We start from the raw sequence: 22,500 nt of genomic DNA, 5'->3' as shown, positions 1-22,500 counted from the left end.
AGACAGAGAAATAAGGAAGAGGATGATGAGATAACTGTTTTTTCCTTCTGTACAGTGAGTGTCTGTCTGTCAGTCTTTCTCTCTTTCTCTCCGTCTGTACAATTATTCATTTAATCACTCAATCCTTCAGTGGTGTAGGCAATATTCAAAATCCTCAGCAAGCACACTACGGCAGCGGCCTAAATGGCATAGGGCCCTGGTCAAAAGGAGTGCACTATGTAGGGAATAGGGCTCTGGTCAATAGGAGTGCACTATGTAGGGAATAGGGCTCTGGTCAATAGGAGTGCACTATGTAGGGAATAGGGCTCTGGTCAATAGGAGTGCACTATGTAGCTCTGGTCAATAGGAGTGCACTATGTAGGGAATAGGGCTCTGGTCAATAGGAGTGCACTATGTAGGGAATAGGGCTTTGGTCAAAAGGAGTGCACTATGTAGGGAATAGGGCTCTGGTCAATAGGAGTGCACTATGTAGGGAATAGGGCTCTGGTTAATAGAAGTGCACTATGTAGGGAATAGGGCTCTGGTCAATAGGAGTGCACTATGTAGGGAATAGGGCTCTGGTTAATAGAAGTGCACTATGTAGGGAATAGGGCTCTGGTCAATAGGAGTGCACTATGTAGGGAATAGGGCTCTGGTCAATAGGAGTGCACTATGTAGGGAATAGGGCTCTGGTCAATAGGAGTGCACTATTTAGGGAATAGGGTGCCCTTTGGGACCCTAGAAATGGTTTGTTTGACTTTGCCCTGCATTTGTGGCCACGCTTGTGCACATTGCCGTGTGTGTGTGTGTGTGTGTGTGTGTGTGTGTGTGTGTGTGTGTGTGTGTGTGTGTGTGTGTGTGTGTGTGCCTATAAAGGAACACTTGCTGAGTCCAGTACTACACAGTTTCATTTATTTGATAAAGCTTCGTTTGGTTTGATTTAAACTCCCCTTTCCTCATCAGCCGTTTCTCCATAAAGCACCACACTCAGCTCTATGCCAAAGTCGCCTGCTCAGCTGAAAACTCTCTCTCTCACACACACACACATACACACACACACACACTCAACTATGTTGGATACAATCACACAGACCACACACACACACACAAACACACACACACATACACACACACACACACACAAACACACACACACATACACACACACATACACACACACACACACACAATCACACAGACCACACACACACACACACACACACACACACACACACACACACCAGGTCAGCCCTACATCAGTTTATAGGGCAGGTAAAGGAGTCATTCACCCGTAAAGGGTCATAGTTCCACATGAGGAATTAATAGGGATTCAAGTTAATAGGGATTCAAGGTTCCTTAGAGCTGCACTACATTGCCTGCAACACACACACACACCTTCAACAAAAACTCTGTAATACATACACCTGGTTCTGTTTGGCTCAGCAGAGCATGGCGCTTGCAACACCAGGATTGTTGGTTTGATTCCCGGGGCCACCCATACATAAAATGTACACTACCGGTCAAAGGTTTTAGAACAACTACTTAGTCAAGGGTTTTTATTGATTTTTACTATTTTCTACATTGTAGAATAATAGTGAAGACATCAACACTATTAAATAACACAAATGGAATCATGTAGTAACCCCCCCAAAATGGGGGGGATTCTTCAAATAGACACATTTTGCCTTGGTGACACTATTGGCATTCTCTCAACCAGCTTCATGAGGTAGTCACCTGGAATGCATTTCAATTAACAGGTGTGCCTTGTTAAAAGTTCATTTGTGGAATTTATTTCCTTCTTACTGTAATGCATTTGAGCCAATCAGTTGTGTTGTGACAAGGTAGGGTGGTGTACAGAAGATAGCCCTAGTCCATAATTATGGCAAGAACAGCTCAAATAAACAAAGAGAAACGACAGTCCATCATTACATTAAGACATGAAGGTCAGTCAATACGGAAAAGGTCAAGAACTTTGAAAGTTTCTTCAAGTGCAGTTGCAAAAACCATCAAGCGCTATGATGAAACTGGCTCTCATGAGGACCACCACAGGAAAGGAAGTCCCAGAGTTCCCTCTGCTGCAGAGGATAAGTTCATTAGAGTTACCAGCCTCAGAAATTGCAGCCCAAATAAATGCTTCACAGAGTTCAAGTAACAGACACATCTCAAAATCAACTGTTCAGAGGAGACTGTGAATCAGGCCTTCATGGTTGAATTCCTGCAAAGAAACCACTACTAAAGGACACCAATAAGAAGAGACTTGCTTGGGCCAAGAAACCCGATTAATGCACATTAGACCGGTGGAAATATGTTCTTTGGTCTGGAGTCCAAATTGGAGATTTTTAGTTCCAACCGCTGTGTCTTTGTGAGATGCAGACTAGGTGAACGGATGATCTCTGCATGTGTGGTTCCCACCGTGAAGCATGGAGGAGGAGGTGTGATGGAGTGGGGGTGCTTTGCTGGTGACACTGTCTGTGATTTATTTAGAATTCAAGACACACTTTAACCAGCAAGGCTACCACAGCATTCTGCAGTGATACATCCTCCCATCTGGTTTGTGTTTAGTGGGACTATCATTTGTTTTTCAACAGGACAATGACCCAACACACCTCCAGGCTATGTAAGGGCTATTTGACCAAGAATGAGAGTGATGGAGTGATGCATCAGATGTTCTGGCCTCCACAATTCTCTGATGAGTCGCACCACAGAGTGAAGGAAAAGCAGCCAACAAGTGCTCAGCATATGTGGGAACTCCTTCAAGACTGTTGGAAAAGCATTCCAGGTGAAGCTGGTTGAGAGAATGCCAAGGGCGTGCAAAACTATAATCAAAGCAAAGGGCGGCTATTTGAAATTATATTTTGATTTGTGTAACCCTTTATGTGGTTTCAACATGATTCCATTTGTGTTATTTCATAGTGTTGATGTCTTCACTATTATTCTACAATGTAGAAAATAGTAAAAATAAAGAAGAACCTGTGAATGAGTAGTTGTTCTAAAACTTTGGACCGGTAGTGTATGCACACATGACTAAGTCACTTTGGATGAAAGTGTCTGCTAAATGGCATATTATTATTGTTATATTAAAGGGGGGGGGGGGGGGGGGACAATCAACCCCCCTCTAAAAGATTGCTATCTTAATTAATGTTATGTCAATAAACACAAAACCACACTGGACCTACCACCCACATGTACACACATCTGTGATGCTGTCTGGAGCGGTTTGATTCTGTCTGGAGCGGTTTGATTCTGTCTGGAGTGGTCAACCTTAACCTTGCCCTCTCACGCGACTACACACACATACATTACACAGACACACAACATGCAGTATGTTCAGTTGTTCCCCATCAGACTCATGTCTCCTACTGTGTCTACAGGCTGAAAGAAACCCATGGGTGGAAAGGATGGAGTCAGTCTCTCTCTCTCTCCGTCTCTCTGTCTCTCTCTCTACTAATAACCTAATAGACTATCTGGCAGAATCAGAAAGGAGAGGTGTGTGTGTGTGTGTGTGTGTGTGTGTGTGTGTGTGTGTGTGTGTGCACAGCACAGCACAGTTGTAAGCAGTCGAGCGGTAATATGCTGATGCTGGATAATGCCTCGTTTGATGTGTGTGTGTGTGTGTGTGCGTGTGAGTGTGTGCGTGTGCGTGTGTGTGCGTGCGTGTGCGTGTGTGTGTGTGCGTGCGTGCGTGTGTGTGTGTGCGTGCGTGCGTGCGTGTGTGTGTGTGTGCGTATTGTTTGCTTTAACTGTCCTGGAGTGGAAAGGCAAGATAAAGAGAGGGGGATGAGAGGAGGAGACATGGAAGAGGGGGAGGCGGTCGTGGAAAGGTCATAATGACGTAAGAGAGGGAGGAGGATAGATAGAGGGGGAGGTAGAGATGGAGAGGGGGATGAGAGGAGGAGACGTGCCGGTCAGGGTCAATGGATAACTGGAATTAAAGGTGGACAGGATGTATTAGATAAAGTGTGCGTGTGTGTCTGTGTGCATTCTCGTGTATGTGTACACTACAGTCTACATTCTGCTTAGTCAGTAGGTGTGTGTATTTGTGTTTGGTGTGTACCTTTGTCTGTGCCCGTATCATTCTCCTTCTGTGTGTATGTACCTGTGTGTGTGTGTGTGTGTGTGTGATGCAGCTTCAGACCACTGTAGTGTCTAGTTGGCAGAGCAGGGCCTGCCCAGAACCATCTGAGGACCAGTCTAATCAGGCAGAGAGGGGAGGAGAGCAGAGGAGAGAGGGGAGGTTAGGTGAGGAGGGGAAGGGAAGGGAAGGGAGCTGAGAGAGGGGAGGAGAGCAGAGAAGGAGGGGAGAGGAGAGGTGAGGTGGGGATGAGAGCAGAGAAGGGGGAGGAGGAGAGGAGAGAGGGGAGGAGAGTAGTGGGGAGGAGGGGAGAGGAGAGAGAAGAGGAGGGGATGAGAGGGGTGAGGAGGAGAGAGGGGATGAGTGGTGAGGAGAGGGGAGGGAAGGACAGCAGAGGAGGGGAGAGAAGAGTAGGAGAGAGGTAAGGAGGGGAGAAGAGAGGAAGGTCTGGTCTCTGGCAGGTCTCTGGTCTCTCTCCTCTCTCTCGTTCTCTCACTCTCTCCCTTTCTGGCACCATGTCACCATCTTTGCTGACGTACTCTACACTGCTGCCCACTGCCCAATACACTTCTGGCTTTGAGTGGTCTCTCTCTCTCTCTCTCTCTCTCTCTCTCTCTCTCTCTCTCTCTCTCTCTCTCTCTCTCTCTCTCTCTCTCTCACCATGTCTTAGTATTCTAACACTGCTGATGCACCTTGCCTTATACTGCTGCAGAGAACACTCTACTGTCTCTCCCTCTCATCTGTCTCTCTCTATTTTTTGTGTGAATTTTTCTTCTAGAATATTTAGATGATTTATGACATAATATTATTGTATGATAAGGTATACCACCTTATTGCATCCCAACAATGGGATTTACATAGGCTTTTAGGGAACTCATACACTTCTGTAGGCCTAATTGAAGCTACAAAATGTAAGTGTTTGACCTGAACATGTGATAACTGTACAACAGAACAGATGAGCAGGAATGACATTTACTCTCACGGATGGATAAAAAACAACTCTCTGAAGCCACGCCCCTACTAAACTAAGCCTCTAGACTTCTGATCTGACCCACTTGGTCATTTCTCAATAACCAAGCAATGATCCAGCATCAACAACCCAACCATACTTTTTTTAAAGAAAGCAACCCAATTAAGTGACCCAACGCCTGCAACCCAGCAGGGTTGGGTCAGCCAAACAATCCAGCAGTTGAGTCAGCCAAACAATCCAGCAGTTGAGTCAGCCAAACAACCCAGCAGGGTTGGGTCAGCCAAACAACCCAGCAGTTCAGTCAGCCAAACAACCCAGCAGGGTTGGGTCAGCCAAACAACCCAGCAGGGTTGGGTCAGCCAAACAACCCAGCAGGGTTGAGTCAGCCAAACAACCCAGCAGGGTTGGGTCAGCCAAACAATCCAGCAGTTGGGTCAGCCAAACAATCCAGCAGTTGAGTCAGCCAAACAACCCAGCAGGGTTGGGTCAGCCAAACAATGCAGCAGTTCAGTCAGCCAAACAACCCAGCAGGGTTGGATCAGCCAAACAACCCAGCAGGGTTCAGTCAGCCAAACAACCCAGCAGGGTTGAGTCAGCCAAACAACCCAGCAGTTGAGTCAGCCAAACAACCCAGCAGGGTTGAGTCAGCCAAACAACCCAGCAGTTGAGTCAGCCAAACAACCCAGCAGGGTTGAGTCAGCCAAACAACCCAGCAGTTGAGTCAGCCAAACAACCCAGCAGGGTTGAGTCAGCCAAACAACCCAGCAGTTGAGTCAGCCAAACAACCCAGCAGGGTTGGGTCAGCCAAACAATCCAGCAATGTTGAGTCAGCCAAACAACCCAGCAGGGTTGAGTCAGCCAAACAACCCAGCAGGGTTGAGTCAGCCAAACAACCCAGCAGTTGAGTCAGCCAAACAACCCAGCAGGGTTGGGTCAGCCAAACAATCTAGCAGTTGAGTCAGCCAAACAACCCAGCAGGGTTGGGTCAGTCAAACAACCCAGCAGGGTTGAGTCAGCCAAACAACCCAGCAGTTGAGTCAGCCAATCAACCCAGCAGGGTTGGGTCAGCCAAACAATCCAGCAGGGTTGGGTCAGCCAAACAACCCAGCAGGGTTGGGTCAGCCAAACAATCCAGCAGTTGAGTCAGCCAAACAATCCAGCAGTTGAGTCAGCCAAACAACCCAGCAGGGTTGGGTCAGCCAAACAATCCAGCAGTTGAGTCAGCCAAACAACCCAGCAGGGTTCAGTCAGCCAAACAACCCAGCAGGGTTGGATCAGCCAAACAACCCAGCAGGGTTGGGTCAGCCAAACAATCCAGCAGTTGAGTCAGCCAAACAATCCAGCAGTTGAGTCAGCCAAACAACCCAGCAGGGTTGGGTCAGCCAAACAACCCAGCAGGGTTGGGTCAGCCAAACAACCCAGCAGTTGAGTCAGCCAAACAACCCCGCAGGGTTGGGTCAGCCAAACAAGCCAGCAGTTGAGTCAGCCAAACAACCCAGCAGGGTTGAGTCAGCCAAACAACCCAGCAGAGTTGAGTCAGCCAAACAACCCAGCAGGGTTGAGTCAGCCAAACAACCCAGCAGAGTTGAGTCAGCCAAACAACCCAGCAGGGTTGGGTCAGCCAAACAACCCAGCAGGGTTCAGTCAGCCAAACAACCCAGCAGGGTTGAGTCAGCCAAACAACCCAGCAGGGTTGAGTCAGCCAAACAACCCAGCAGTTGAGTCAGCCAAACAACCCAGCAGGGTTGAGTCAGCCAAACAACCCAGCAGTTGAGTCAGCCAAACAACCCAGCAGGGTTGAGTCAGCCAAACAACCCAGCAGGGTTGGGTCAGCCAAACAACCCAGCAGTTGAGTCAGCCAAACAACCCAGCAGGGTTGAGTCAGCCAAACAACCCAGCAGTTGAGTCAGCCAAACAACCCAGCAGGGTTGAGTCAGCCAAACAACCCAGCAGGGTTGGGTCAGCCAAACAACCCAGCAGGGTTGAGTCAGCCAAACAACCCAGCAGGGTTGAGTCAGCCAAACAACCCAGCAGAGTTGAGTCAGTCAACCCAGCAGGGTTGGGTCAGCCAAACAAAGCAGGGTTGGGTCAGCAATCCAGCAGTTGAGTCAGCCAAACAACCCAGCAGGGTTCAGTCAGCCAAACAACCCAGCAGGGTTGAGTCAGCCAAACAACCCAGCAGGGTTGAGTCAGCCAAACAACCCAGCAGGTTGAGTCAGCCAAACAACCCAGCAGTCAGCCAAACAACCCAGCAGGGTTGAGTCAGCCAAACAACCCAGCAGTTGAGTCAGCCAAACAACCCAGCAGGGTTGGGTCAGCCAAACAATCCAGCAGTTGAGTCAGCCAAACAATCCAGCAGTTGAGTCAGCCAAACAACCCAGCAGGGTTGGGTCAGCCAAACAATCCAGCAGTTGAGTCAGCCAAACAACCCAGCAGGGTTGAGTCAGCCAAACAACCCAGCAGGGTTGGGTCAGCCAAACAACCCAGCAGGGTTGAGTCAGCCAAACAATCCAGCAGAGTTGGGTCAGCCAAACAACCCAGCAGAGTTGAGTCAGCCAAACAACCCAGCAGGGTTCAGTCAGCCAATCAACCCAGCAGGGTTGAGTCAGCCAAACAACACAGCAGTTGAGTCAGCCAAACAACCCAGCAGAGTTCAGTCAGCCAATCAACCCAGCAGGGTTGAGTCAGCCAAACAACACAGCAGTTGAGTCAGCCAAACAACCCAGCAGGGTTGAGTCAGCCAAACAACACAGCAGTTGAGTCAGCCAAACAACCCAGCAGAGTTCAGTCAGCCAATCAACCCAGCAGGGTTCAGTCAGCCAATCAACCCAGCAGGGTTGGGTCAGCCAAACAACCCAGCAGGGTTGGGTCAGCCAAACAAACCTAGCAATGTTGAGTCAGCCAAACAACCCATAAGGGTTGGGTCAGCCAAACAACCCAGCAGGATTGAGTCAGCCAAACAACCCAGTAGGGTTGGTCAGCCAAACAACCCAGCAGGGTTGGGTCAGCCAAACAACCCAGCAGTTGAGTCAGCCAAACAATCCAGCAGTTGAGTCAGCCAAACAATCCAGCAGTTGAGTCAGCCAAACAACCCAGCAGGGTTGGGTCAGCCAAACAACCCAGCAGGGTTGGGTCAGCCAAACAAGTGTTTGACCTGAACATGTGATAACTGTACAACAGAACAGATGAGCAGGAATGACATTTACTCTCACGGATGGATAAAAAACAACTCTCTGAAGCCACGCCCCTACTAAACTAAGCCTCTAGACTTCTGATCTGACCCACTTGGTCATTTCTCAATAACCAAGCAATGATCCAGCATCAACAACCCAACCATACTTTTTTTAAAGAAAGCAACCCAATTAAGTGACCCAACGCCTGCAACCCAGCAGGGTTGGGTCAGCCAAACAATCCAGCAGTTGAGTCAGCCAAACAATCCAGCAGTTGAGTCAGCCAAACAACCCAGCAGGGTTGGGTCAGCCAAACAACCCAGCAGTTCAGTCAGCCAAACAACCCAGCAGGGTTGGGTCAGCCAAACAACCCAGCAGGGTTGAGTCAGCCAAACAACCCAGCAGGGTTGGGTCAGCCAAACAATCCAGCAGTTGGGTCAGCCAAACAATCCAGCAGTTGAGTCAGCCAAACAACCCAGCAGGGTTGGGTCAGCCAAACAATGCAGCAGTTCAGTCAGCCAAACAACCCAGCAGGGTTGAGTCAGCCAAACAACACAGCAGTTGAGTCAGCCAAACAACCCAGCAAAGTTCAGTCAGCCAATCAACCCAGCAGGGTTGAGTCAGCCAAACAACACAGCAGTTGAGTCAGCCAAACAACCCAGCAGGGTTGAGTCAGCCAAACAACACAGCAGTTGAGTCAGCCAAACAACCCAGCAGAGTTCAGTCAGCCAATCAACCCAGCAGGGTTCAGTCAGCCAATCAACCCAGCAGGGTTGGGTCAGCCAAACAACCCAGCAGGGTTGGGTCAGCCAAACAAACCTAGCAATGTTGAGTCAGCCAAACAACCCATAAGGGTTGGGTCAGCCAAACAACCCAGAAGGATTGGGTCAGCCAAACAACCCAGTAGGGTTGGATCAGCCAAACAACCCAGCAGGGTTGGGTCAGCCAAACAACCCAGCAGTTGAGTCAGCCAAACAATCCAGCAGTTGAGTCAGCCAAACAATCCAGCAGTTGAGTCAGCCAAACAACAGCCAGCCAAACAACCCAAGGGTTGGGTCAGCCAAACAACCCAGCAGGGTTGGGTCAGCCAAACAATCCAGCATTTTTTTAGAGTGTAAGAGAAAGGGGAAGTGGGTTTGAGAGAGGGGGATGAACTGGGGTCAGATATAGGGTGAGAAAATGGGAGGAGGGAAGACGGTGAGATGGAAGGAGAGGGGTCAGACATAGGACAACACAGAGAGAGAGAATGTTTGCTCAGCGATGTGGAACTGTCACAACTGAATTATTTAGTCGCCATGCAGCCACCGTTCTGTTACTAGACTCTGATGCAATGCAGTCATATAACCTACTTAAGGGCTACGTAAAGCCTACATAGTGCTCTATTGTGTTTCACTTTGATCACATCAGAGAAGTTACTCACTGTTATCAAAGACTGGGGGAATTATAGATTTTCCTCTTAAATCTGTGTGTGTGTGTGTGTGTGTGTGTGTGTGTGTGTGTGTGTGTGTGTGTGTGTGTGTGTGTGTGTGTGTGTGTGTCTGTGTCTGTCTGTGTCTGTGTCTGTGTCTGTGTCTGTGTCTGTGTGTCTGTGTCTGTGTCTGTGTCTGTGTCTGTGTCTGTGTCTGTGTCTGTGTCTGTGTGTCTGTGTCTGTGTCTGTGTCTGTGTCTGTGTCTGTGTCTGTGTCTGTGTCTGTGTCTCTGTGTGTGTGTGTGTGTGTGTGTGTGCCAACTGTGTAAAATAAAATAATGGCATCATTGATGTTTAAACTGTAGCAGCTATTGATGTTTAAACTTTCAGCACCACAGTATTTTCTTCCTTAGTTCTGAAATCCTCCTTCCTATAAACACTAGTACAACAGTGAGCCAGCAGCACACCACCCTGCATTCCACTGCTGTCTTGCTTCTGAAGCTAAGCAGCGTTGGTCCTGGTTGGTTCCTGGAAGCGAGACCAGATGCTCCTGGAAGTGGTGTTGGAGGGCCAGTAAGAGGAACTCATTCCTCTGGTCAACAACAACAGGGCAGTGACTGGGGACATTACCCTGTGTATGGTGGTGTCTTTCAGATGGGATGTTAAACGGGTGTTCTGACACTCTGTGGTCACTAAAACTCATGGCACTTATAGTTCAGGCTAAATTCCCATACCATCACGGTCACCTAATAATCCCCAGCTTCCAATTGGCTCATTCGTCCCCCCTCTTTTCCCCTGTAACTATTCCCCAGGTTGTTGCTGGAAATGAGAATGTGTTGTCAGTCAACTGCCCTGGTAAAATAAGAGTCTGGGTACTGGAGTGTTGCTCCTAGCCAGTGTTTAGTCTAGGTCTTCACTCCCATGCTAGTCTGTCTCTTCATGTTACATCATCTGTTACAACACACACACAGACTCAGACCGCATCACCCTCTCAACCATCCCCCGGCCATGGTGTCAATGTCAGACTGGCATCTGGTAAACACACATACACACATGGACATAAACACACAGATCCCGTTCAATTACATGGACACTCACAGACATACACACACGGACGGACGGATGCAAGTTTGCACACAGACGCAAACACAAACAAATACTGACAAGTGTGCATGTACATGCACAAACACACACACACTAACAGGATAATGAGTCTCCAATTAGGAGCAGTGCTGATCTGTCCAGACCCATCCAGTCATACCAGCCCCTTAAGCCAGCATTACTCAGGCCTGGTCACACACTCCAGAGTTCAGTAAGGCCAGCATTACTCAGGCCTGGTCACACACTCCAGAGTTCAGTAAGGCCAGCATTACTCAGGCCTGGTCACACACTCCAGAGTTCAGTAAGGCCAGCATTACTCAGGCCTGGTCACACACTCCAGAGTTCAGTAAGGCCAGCATTACTCAGGCCTGGTCACACACTCCAGAGTTCAGTAAGGCCAGCATTACTCAGGCCTGGTCACACACTCCAGAGTTCTTCCATTTGTATGATATGTTATGAATTTGTAAGTGCTTCAGATCCTATTCAATTTCTTTCAGTAGAATAGAGGTTTGATATGATCCTTTTATGTTATGTATGTTTGTTTTCGGTACAGTACCTTTGTGTGTGTTTGTATTATGAAATACTGTATATGTCAGATATATATGTGTGTTTGTATGCTATTCCAGTTTTCCTACTGGCCTTAATGCTTGTATTATCTGATACAGGCATATGCTTTTGCTGTTCTCCCTTGTTACTGGTCTTGAAGTTGAGCTGACAGCCGTTTCGCACCGTTTTGCTATGGCTTTATTCATCAATCTAGCAAGAGGGCAATATTTTATTAATGTAGTAGTGCCCCCCCCCAGAGATCTATGACCTTTGGCTTTCACCTGGAATTGTTTATTTATGTCTGAGAATAAAGAAAATTGAACCCAAATGATCTAGTACAATAAAAGTATAATGAAACATATTCAAAGATGATGATAGCTAATTCCGGTCGCGAGCTGTTTCCTCCGACACATTGGCTCGGCTGGCTTCTTGGTTAAGTGAGCAGTGTGTCAAGAAGCAGTGCGGCTTGGCAGGGTTGTGTTTTGAGGACGCATGGATCTCGACCGTCGCCTCTCCTGAGTCCGTAGGAGAGTTGCAGCGATGGGACAAGACTGGTAACTACCAATTGGATATCACAAAATTGGGAACAAAAAGTGGTTGATATACATTTGTACTTTCACCACTATATACTATATATATATATATATATATATATATATATATATATATATATATATATATATATATATATCCAGTCAAAACTTTGGACACGCCTACTCATTCCAGGGGTTTTCTATATTTTTTAAATGTTTACATTGTAGAAGAATAGTGGAGACATCAAAACTATGAAATAACACATATGGAATCATGTAGTGACCAAGCAAGTGTTGGTGGGAGTATGGAGTATATGGGAGTATTTACAGTTGAAGTTGCAAGTTTACATATACGTATTAAAACTAATTTTCAACCACTCCACACAGTTCTTGTTAATAAACTATAGTTGTTTTAAGTAAATTTTCCAACAATTGTTTACAGACAGATTATTTCACTTATATTTCACTGTATCGCAATTCCAGTGGGTCAGAAGTTTACATACGCTAAGTTGACTGTGCCTTTAAATAGCTTTGAAAATTCCAGAAAATTATGTCATGGCTTTAGAAGATTCTGATAGGCTAATTGACATAATTTGAGTCAATTGGAGGTGTATATGTGGATGTATTTCAAGGCCTACCTTCAAACGCAGTACCTCTTTGGTTGACATCATTGGAAAATCTAAAGAAATCAGCCAAGAGCAATTTCCAAACGCCTTAAGGTGCCACGTTCATCTGTACAACAATAGTATGCAAGTAAAACACCATGGGACCACGCAGCCGTCATACCGCTCAGAAAGGAGACGCATTATGTCTCCTAGAGATGAACATATTTTGGTGCGAAAAGTGCAAATCAATCCCAGAACAACAGCAAAGGACCTGGAGGAAACAGGTACAAAAGTATCTATATCCACAGTAAAACGAGTCCTATTTCAACATAACCTGAAAGGCCGCTCAGCAAGGAAGAAGCCACTGCTCCAAAACCGCTATAAAAAAGCCAGACTACGGTTTGCAACTGCACATGGGGACAAAGATCATACTTTTTGGAGAAATGTCCTCTGGTCTGATGACACAAAAATAGAACTGTTTGGCCATAATAACCATCGTTATGTTTGGAGGAAAAAGGGGGATGCTTGCAAGCCGTAGAACACCATCCCAACTGTGAAGCACGGGGGTGGCAGCATCATGTTGTGAGGGTGCTTTGCTGCAGGAGGGACTGTTGCACATCACGAAATAGATGGCATCATGAGGTAAGAAAATTATGTGGATATATTGAAGCAACATCTCAAGACATCAGCCAGGAAGTTAAAGCTTGGTCGCAAATGGGTCTTCCAAATGGACAATGACCCCAAGCATACTTCCAAAGTTGTGGCAAAATGACTTAAGGACAACAAAGTCAAGCTATTGGAGTGGCCATCACAAAGCCCTGACCTCAATCCTATAGAAAATGTGTGGGCAGAACTGAAAAAGCGTGTGCGAGCAAGGAGGCCTACAATCCTGACTCAGTTACACAACTTATTGTGGGAAGCTTGTGGACGGCTCCCTGAAGCGTTTGACCCAAGTTAAACAATTTAAAGGCAATGCTACCAAATACTAATTGAGTGTATGGTATGTAAACTTCTGACCCACTGGGAATGTGATTAAATAAATAAAAGCTGAAATAAATCATTCTCTCTACTATTATTCTGACATTTCACATTCTTAAAATAAAGTGGTGATCCTAACTGACCTAAGACAGGGAATTGTTACGAGGATTAAATGTCAGGAATTGTGAAAAACTGATTTTAAATGTATTTGGCTAAGGTGTATGTAAACTTCTGACTTCAACTGTATATACAAATGATGATGATATATTAAATGACATTGTGAATGAATAAGCCTTTTCATACAGTTATAATATGTCCACATACGTTATAATCTGCTTTAGGAACAGCTACCCAAAATATTTCACCTTCTTTAATACCTTACCAAACATATCATGACATTAGTGAGAGTCAAAATCTATCAAATGTGGGATTGTCTAAACATTTGGGCCATTGAAACAGTGTGCACCCCCCTATAGACAACGGGAGGAGGGCTATGTAAAGGGCACGATATTGTCGTTCTGAGAATATGCAATATGTCTGCCTCTGATGGAAAATGCATACAAATATCTGTTTATTCTACAGAGGATGTTTACATGGTCCTAGGAAGGTCTGGATTGCTGTCTTCTGACTTATTGGATGGTGGGAAATCAATCCAATAAGTCATGTAAACATATACATATTCAAAGTCATTCTAATGCCAGATTTCAGGGACTGTCAGTTTAAGATGATTGATGTTTGTATTATTAGATATATGTGTATATATTGTCCCATGTTACTGGCCTTAACTCCAGCCTTACTCCTTTTGAATGGATGATTTTGGCAACCATCATAGCTAACTGTATCGTCCTGGCTCTGGAACAGCATTTACCTGAGAATGACAAAACTCCTCTTTCTGAGAGACTGGTGAGTACAACACACACACACACACACACACACACACACACACACACACACACACACACACACACACACACACACACACACACACACACACACACACACACACACACACACACACACACACACACACACACACACACACACACACACACACACACACACACACACACACACACACACACACACACACACACAACAAAGGTGCACACAATGCTTTTTTCCCGAAATGCCATATTCTAAACATCTCTTTCTCTCCCCTCTCTCTGTCTCTCTCCCCCTGTCTCTCTCTCCCCCTCCCTCCTTTCCTCTCTCTCTCTCTCTCTCTCTCGCCTCTCTCTCCCCCCCTCCCTCTCACCCCCCTCTCTCTCTCCCCTTCTCTCCATTAGGATGATACAGAGCCCTACTTCATAGCCATCTTCTGTTTTGAGTCAGGTATAAAGATTCTTGCTCTGGGCTTTGCCCTCCATAAGGGCTCCTACCTGAGGAATGGATGGAACGCTATGGACTTTGTAGTAGTGCTCACTGGGTAAGTACCTTATTGTTGCATTGTATTATACCTTAACTACTGTCTACATACCATACATCAGGTATCATACCGTAACTACTGTCTACATACCATACATCAGGGATCATACCATAACTACTGTCTACATACCATACATCAGGTATCAGACCGTAACTACTGTCTACATACCATACATCAGGGATCAGACCGTAACTACTGTCTACATACCATACATCAGGTATCATACCATAACTACTGTCTACATACCATACATCAGGTATCAGACCGTAACTACTGTCTACATACCATACATCAGGTATCATACCGTAACTACTGTCTACATACCATACATCAGGGATCATACCATAACTACTGTCTACATACCATACATCAGGTATCAGACCGTAACTACTGTCTACATACCATACATCAGGGATCAGACCGTAACTACTGTCTACATACCATACATCAGGTATCATACCATAACTACTGTCTACATACCATACATCAGGTATCAGACCGTAACTACTGTCTACATACCATACATCAGGTATCATACCGTAACTACTGTCTACATACCATACATCAGGGATCATACCATAACTACTGTCTACATACCATACATCAGGTATCAGACCGTAACTACTGTCTACATACCATACATCAGGTATCATACCATAACTACTGTCTACATACCATACATCAGGTATCATACCTTAACTACTGTCTACATACCATACATCAGGTATCAGACCGTAACTACTGTCTACATACCATACATCAGGTATCAGACCGTAACTACTGTCTACATACCATACATCAGGTATCATACCTTAACTACTGTCTACATACCATACATCAGGTATCATACCTTAACTACTGTCTACATACCATAACTACTGTTTACATACCATACATCAGGTATCATACCATAACTACTGTCTACATACCATACATCAGGTATCATACCATAACTACTGTCTACATACCATAACTACTGTCTACATACCATACATCAGGGATCAGACCGTAACTACTGTCTACATACCATACATCAGGTATCATACCATAACTACTGTCTACATACCATACATCAGGTATCATACCTTAACTACTGTCTACATACCATACATCAGGTATCATACCATAACTACTGTCTACATACCATAACTACTGTCTACATACCATACATCAGGTATCATACCATAACTACTGTCTACATACCATACATCAGGGATTGTCAACTGGCGGGCTGCGGGCCAAATTCGGCCTGTGAATGATTTTGTACTAGTGCTCAGTATGTGTTCACATACTAATATGCTTGATGCAAGTGACACCTTCTCACAGTACACACACACACACACACACTCTTGATGTCATTACTGGAAATCCTTATGTGTGTAGATGTAGTCTGGTCCCATCTTATGTGTGTAGATGTTGGGTGGTCCCATCTTATGTGTGTAGATGTAGTCTGGTCCCATCTTATGTGTGTAGATATAGTCTGGTCCCATCTTATGTGTGTAGATGTAGTCTGGTCCCATCTTATGTGTGTAGATGTAGTCTGGTCCCATCTTATGTGTGTAGATGTAGTCTGGTCCCATCTTATGTGTGTAGATGTAGTCTGGTCCCATCTTATGTGTGTAGATGTAGTCTGGTCCCATCTTATGTGTGTAGATGTAGTCTGGTCCCATCTTATGTGTGTAGATGTAGTCTGGTCCCATCTTATGTGTGTAGATGTAGTCTGGTCCCATCTTATGTGTGTAGATATAGTCTGGTCCCATCTTATGTGTGTAGATGTAGTCTGGTCCCATCTTATGTGTGTAGATGTAGTCTGGTCCCATCTTATGTGTGTAGATATAGTCTGGTCCCATCTTATGTGTGTAGATGTAGTCTGGTCCCATCTCTTGGCTCCCGTCCATGTGTGTCTGGACTGAGGAAACTCCAGGATCAATGGCCCCCTGATCAGTCTAAAGATCAATATCCATACACACTGACTGGCAGATAGACAGACAGACAGACAGAGACTGACTGATATATATATATATACTGTAGATAGATGTGTGTGTGTGTGTGTGCACGCATTTGTTCAAAAGAGAAAGAAGAAAGAGAGATGCAGGGGGAGAGTGAGACAGGAGGGTGTGTTTGTTTGATGTGTGATCTAAAAATGGCTGCTGTACCGTAGCAAGTGAGCAGCATGTCGAGAGAGAGAGAGAGCGAGAGAGAGAGAGAGAGAGAGAGAGGAGGAAGAGATGAGCTGGAGAGAGGAGGAAGAGAGGATCTGGAGAGAGGAGGAAGAGAGGAGCTGGAGAGAGGAGGAAGAGAGGAGGAAGAGAGGAGCTGGAGAGAGGAGGAAGAGAGGAGCTGGAGAGAGCAGCAGCAGTAAAAGGAGGGGTTAGACTATTGTGAGAAAAAGGGGGGATGGGTGAGATAAAGGAAGACCTGGAAAGATACACAGCATGTAGAGAGAGGGAAAGGAGGACATTAAGATATACAGTCAGCTGGGTAGGCACACACACACCCACACACACACACAGCAGAGGTCTCGTTTGACAAGGTGTGTGTGTGTAATCAGGGCATCACCCTCTCCATCGCTGTCTCCCTTTAATGAGCACACACACACACACACACACACACACACACACTGAGGCTAGATCAGAGTGGCGCTGCAGGGAGCAACAAGCAGGGCACCAGTGAAATGTCACCTCACAGAGAGAGAGGAGGGAGGGAGAGAGAGAGGGAAGAGACAGAGAGGAGGTGTCGAGGGGGACATAGAGATAGAGAGAGGAGAGAGATAGAGAGGAGGTGTCGAGGGGGACATAGAGATAGAGAGAGGAGAGAGATAGAGAGGAGGTGTCGAGGGGGACATAGAGATAGAGAGAGGAGGTGTCAAGGGGGACATAGAGATAGAGAGATAGAGAGAGGAGGTGTCAAGGGGGACATAGAGATAGAGAGATAGAGAGAGGAGGTGTCAAGGGGGACATAGAGATAGAGAGAGGAGGTGTCGAGGGGGACATAGAGATAGAGAGAGGAGAGAGATAGAGAGGAGGTGTCGAGGGGGACATAGAGATAGAGAGAGGAGGTGTCAAGGGGGACATAGAGATAGAGAGATATAGAGAGGAGGTGTCGAGGGGACATAGAGATAGAGAGAGGAGGTGTCGAGGGGGACATAGAGATAGAGAGAGGAGAGAGATAGAGAGGAGGTGTCGAGGGGGACATAGATATAGAGAGAGGAGGTGTCAAGGGGGACATAGAGATAGAGAGATATAGAGAGGAGGTGTCAAGGGGGACATAGAGATAGAGAGATAGAGAGAGGAGGTGTCGAGGGGGACATAGAGATAGAGAGAGAAGGTGTCGAGGGGGACATAGAGATAGAGAGAAGGTGTCGAGGGGGACATAGAGATAGAGAGAAGGTGTCGAGGGGGACATAGAGATAGAGAGAAGGTGTCGAGGGGGACATAGAGATAGAGAGAGAGAGAGAGGAGGTGTCGAGGGGGACATAGAGATAGAGAGAAGGTGTCGGGGGATATAGAGATAGAGAGAAAGAGAGGAGGTGTCGAGGGGGACATAGAGATAGAGAGGAGGTGTCGAGGGGGACATAGAGATAGAGAGAGAAGGTGTCGAGGGGGACATAGAGATAGAGAGATAGAGAGGAGGTGTCAAGGGGCTACATAGAGATAGAGAGAGGAGGTGTCGAGGGGGACATAGAGATAGAGAGATAGAGAGAGGAGGTGTCGAGGGGGACATAGAGATAGAGAGAGAAGGTGTCGAGGGGGACATAGAGATAGAGAGAAGGTGTCGAGGGGGACATAGAGATAGAGAGAAGGTGTCGAGGGGGACATAGAGATAGAGAGAAGGTGTCGAGGGGGACATAGAGATAGAGAGAGAGAGAGAGGAGGTGTCGAGGGGGACATAGAGATAGAGAGAAGGTGTCGAGGGGGATATAGAGATAGAGAGAAAGAGAGGAGGTGTCGAGGGGGACATAGAGATAGAGAGGAGGTGTCGAGGGGGACATAGAGATAGAGAGAGAAGGTGTCGAGGGGGACATAGAGATAGAGAGATAGAGAGGAGGTGTCAAGGGGCTACATAGAGATAGAGAGAGGAGGTGTCGAGGGGGACATAGAGATAGAGAGAGGAGAGAGATAGAGAGGAGGTGTCGAGGGGGACATAGAGATAGAGAGAGGAGGTGTCGAGGGGGACAGAGAGATAGAGAGATAGAGAGAAGGTGTCGAGGGGGACATAGAGATAGAGAGAGGAGAGAGATAGAGAGGAGGTGTCGAGGGGGACATAGAGATAGAGATAGAGAGAGGAGGTGTCAAGGGGGACATAGAGATAGAGAGATAGAGAGAGGAGGTGTCAAGGGGGACATAGAGATAGAGAGATAGAGAGAGGAGGTGTCGAGGGGGACATAGAGATAGAGAGAGGAGGTGTCGAGGGGGACATAGAGATAGAGATAGAGAGAAGGTGTCGAGGGGGACATAGAGATAGAGAGATAGAGAGGAGGTGTCGAGGGGGACATAGAGATAGAGAGAAGGTGTCGAGGGGGACATAGAGATAGAGAGGAGGTGTCGAGGGGGACATAGAGATAGAGAGGAGGTGTCGAGGGGGACATAGAGATAGAGAGAAGGTGTCGAGGGGGACATAGAGATAGAGAGAGGAGGTGTCAAGTAGGACATAGAGATAGAGAGATAGAGAGGAGGTGTCGAGGGGGACATAGAGATAGAGAGAGGAGGTGTCAAGGGGGAGATAGAGATAGAGAGATAGAGAGGAGGTGTCAAGGGGCTATATAGAGATAGAGAGATAGAGAGGAGGTGTCGAGGGGGAGATAGAGATAGAGAGAGGAGGTGTCGAGGGGGACATAGAGATAGAGAGGAGGTGTCGAGGGGGACTTAGAGATAGAGAGGAGGTGTCGAGGGGGACATAGAGATAGAGAGAAGGTGTCGAGGGGGACATAGAGATAGAGAGAAGGTGTCGAGGGGGACATAGAGATAGAGAGAAGGTGTCGAGGGGGACATAGAGATAGAGAGAGAGAGAGAGAGGAGGTGTCAAGGGGGACATAGAGATAGAGAGATAGAGAGAGGAGGTGTCAAGGGGGACATAGAGATAGAGAGATAGAGAGAGGAGGTGTCGAGGGGGACATAGAGATAGAGAGAGGAGGTGTCGAGGGGGACATAGAGATAGAGATAGAGAGAAGGTGTCGAGGGGGACATAGAGATAGAGAGATAGAGAGGAGGTGTCGAGGGGGACATAGAGATAGAGAGAAGGTGTCGAGGGGGACATAGAGATAGAGAGGAGGTGTCGAGGGGGACATAGAGATAGAGAGGAGGTGTCGAGGGGGACATAGAGATAGAGAGAAGGTGTCGAGGGGGACATAGAGATAGAGAGAGGAGGTGTCAAGTAGGACATAGAGATAGAGAGATAGAGAGGAGGTGTCGAGGGGGACATAGAGATAGAGAGAAGGTGTCGAGGGGGACATAGAGATAGAGAGGAGGTGTCGAGGGGGACATAGAGATAGAGAGGAGGTGTCGAGGGGGACATAGAGATAGAGAGAAGGTGTCGAGGGGGACATAGAGATAGAGAGAGGAGGTGTCAAGGGGGAGATAGAGATAGAGAGATAGAGAGGAGGTGTCAAGGGGCTATATAGAGATAGAGAGATAGAGAGGAGGTGTCGAGGGGGAGATAGAGATAGAGAGAGGAGGTGTCGAGGGGGACATAGAGATAGAGAGGAGGTGTCGAGGGGGACTTAGAGATAGAGAGGAGGTGTCGAGGGGGACATAGAGATCGAGAGAAGGTGTCGAGGGGGACATAGAGATAGAGATAGAGAGGAGGTGTCGAGGGGTACATAGAGATAGAGAGGAGGTGTCAATTGGGACATAGAGATGAGGAGAAAGATAGAGAGGAGGTGTCGAGGGGGACATAGAGATGAGGAGAGAGATAGAGAGTAGGTGTCGAGGGGGACATAGAGATAGAGATAGAGAGGAGGTGTCAAGGGGGACATAGAGATGAGGAGAGAGATATAGAGGAGGTGTCGAGGGGGACATAGAGAGAGATAGAGAGGAGGTGTCAAGAGGGACATAGAGATATAGATAGAGAGGAGGTGTCGAGGGGGACATAGAGAGAGATAGAGAGGAGGTGTCAAGTTGGACATAGAGATATAGATAGTGAGGAGGTGTCAAGGGGGACATAGAGATGAGGAGAGAGATAGAGAGGAGGTGTCGAGGGGGACATAGAGAGAGATAGAGAGGAGGTGTCGATGGGGACATAAAGACAGAGAGAGGAGAGATGGGGAGGAGGTGTCGAGGGGGACATAGAGATAGAGAGGGGGGAGAGATAGAGAGGAGGTGTCGAGGGGGACATAGAGATAGAGAGGGGAGAGAGATAGAGAGGAGCTGTCGAGGGGGACATAGAGATAGAGAGGGGAGAGAGATAGAGAGGAGCTGTCGAGGGGGACATAGAGATAGAGAGAGGAGAGATAGAGAGAGACAAGGAAAGGGGAAGAGAGAATAGTATTGAAGGCACTGACAGAGGAATGGATGGAGATAGAGGGAGGGGGGTGAAGGGGGAGATATATATTTATTTGTAGTTATTTTTTACCTTTATTTAACTAGGGAGGAATATAAGGAATAGTACGGGAGGGAAAGAGAGAGGACAGCTCCCCACTCTCTTTCTCACCCATCCTCCTCTCCTCTCTCTCCCCACTCTCTTTCTCACCCATCCTCCTCTCCTCTCTCTCCCCACTCTCTTTCTCACCCATCCTCCTCTCCTCTCTCTCCCCACTCGCTTTCTCACCCATCCTCCTCTCCTCTCTCTCCCCACTCTCTTTCTCACCCATCCTCCTCTCCTCTCTCTCCCCACTCTCTTTCTCACCCATCCTCCTCTCTCTCCCCACTCTCTTTCTCACCCATCCTCCTCTCCTCTCTCTCCCCACTCTCTTTCTCACCCATCCTCCTCTCTCTCCCCACTCTCTTTCTCACCCATCCTCCTCTCCTCTCTCTCCCCACTCTCTTTCTCACCCATCCTCCTCTCTCTGTGTCAGTCAGACCTCTCAATTTGGGTTTGCCCTGGAGACTGCGCATGTGCGTGTGTGTGCACTGTAAAAGTGTGGGGGATGCTGCTCTTGTAAGTAGAGGTGGTGAATGTGTGTATGTTCTTCAGTCTGTACATCACTGCTGTATGGTTTATGAGAGAGAGAGAGAGAGAGAGAGAGAGAGAGAGAGAGAGAGAGAGAGAGAGAGAGAGAGAGAGAGAGAGAGAGAGACCTCAAAACACTTATCTGTGAGTCCAGCAGCAGCTCTAATGAAGAGCAATCAGGAAGCGAGGGGGAAAAAACGGAGAGAGAGCCGGGAGTATTGCAGTGGTAACAGAGGGAGGGAGAGAAACGTCACTCTGTCTTTCTATTCCCCTTGGCTCTGGAAAACAGGGGAGGAAGAAGGAGAGAGAGAGAGAGGGAGAGGGAGAGAAACGTCACTCTGTCTCTCTATTCCCCTTGGCTCTGGAAAACAGGGGAGGGAGAAGGAGAGAGAGAGGGAGGGAGAGGGAGAGAAACGTCACTCTGTCTCTCTATTCCCCTTGGCTCTGGAAAACAGGGGAGGAAGAAGGAGAGAGAGAGAGAGGGAGAGGGAGAGAAACGTCACTCTGTCTCTCTATTCCCCTTGGCTCTGGAAAACAGGGGAGGGAGAAGGAGAGAGAGAGAGAGGGAGCGGGAGAGAGAATAGGGAGGAGCAATGGAATGGATG

The 22,500-nt window shown here is 47.2% G+C and overlaps 1 protein-coding gene across 1 annotated transcript in view; it reads left to right on the top strand.

Annotated features, from left to right (window-relative positions):
* Nucleotides 1-22,500, top strand: part of LOC139424418 (voltage-dependent P/Q-type calcium channel subunit alpha-1A-like) — a 293,164-nt gene that overhangs the window by 164,378 nt on the left and 106,286 nt on the right. Inside the window, exons 4-5 of the mRNA XM_071176204.1 lie at nt 14,160-14,265; nt 14,649-14,788. Of these exons, the coding sequence (XP_071032305.1) occupies nt 14,160-14,265; nt 14,649-14,788 (246 nt within the window). The remainder of the gene's footprint in view (nt 1-14,159; nt 14,266-14,648; nt 14,789-22,500) is intronic.

Source organism: Oncorhynchus clarkii, chromosome 13 (assembly GCF_045791955.1).
Source record: "Oncorhynchus clarkii lewisi isolate Uvic-CL-2024 chromosome 13, UVic_Ocla_1.0, whole genome shotgun sequence".
Classification (NCBI taxonomy): domain Eukaryota; kingdom Metazoa; phylum Chordata; class Actinopteri; order Salmoniformes; family Salmonidae; genus Oncorhynchus; species Oncorhynchus clarkii.
This window is presented reverse-complemented; position numbering and strand designations above follow the sequence as displayed.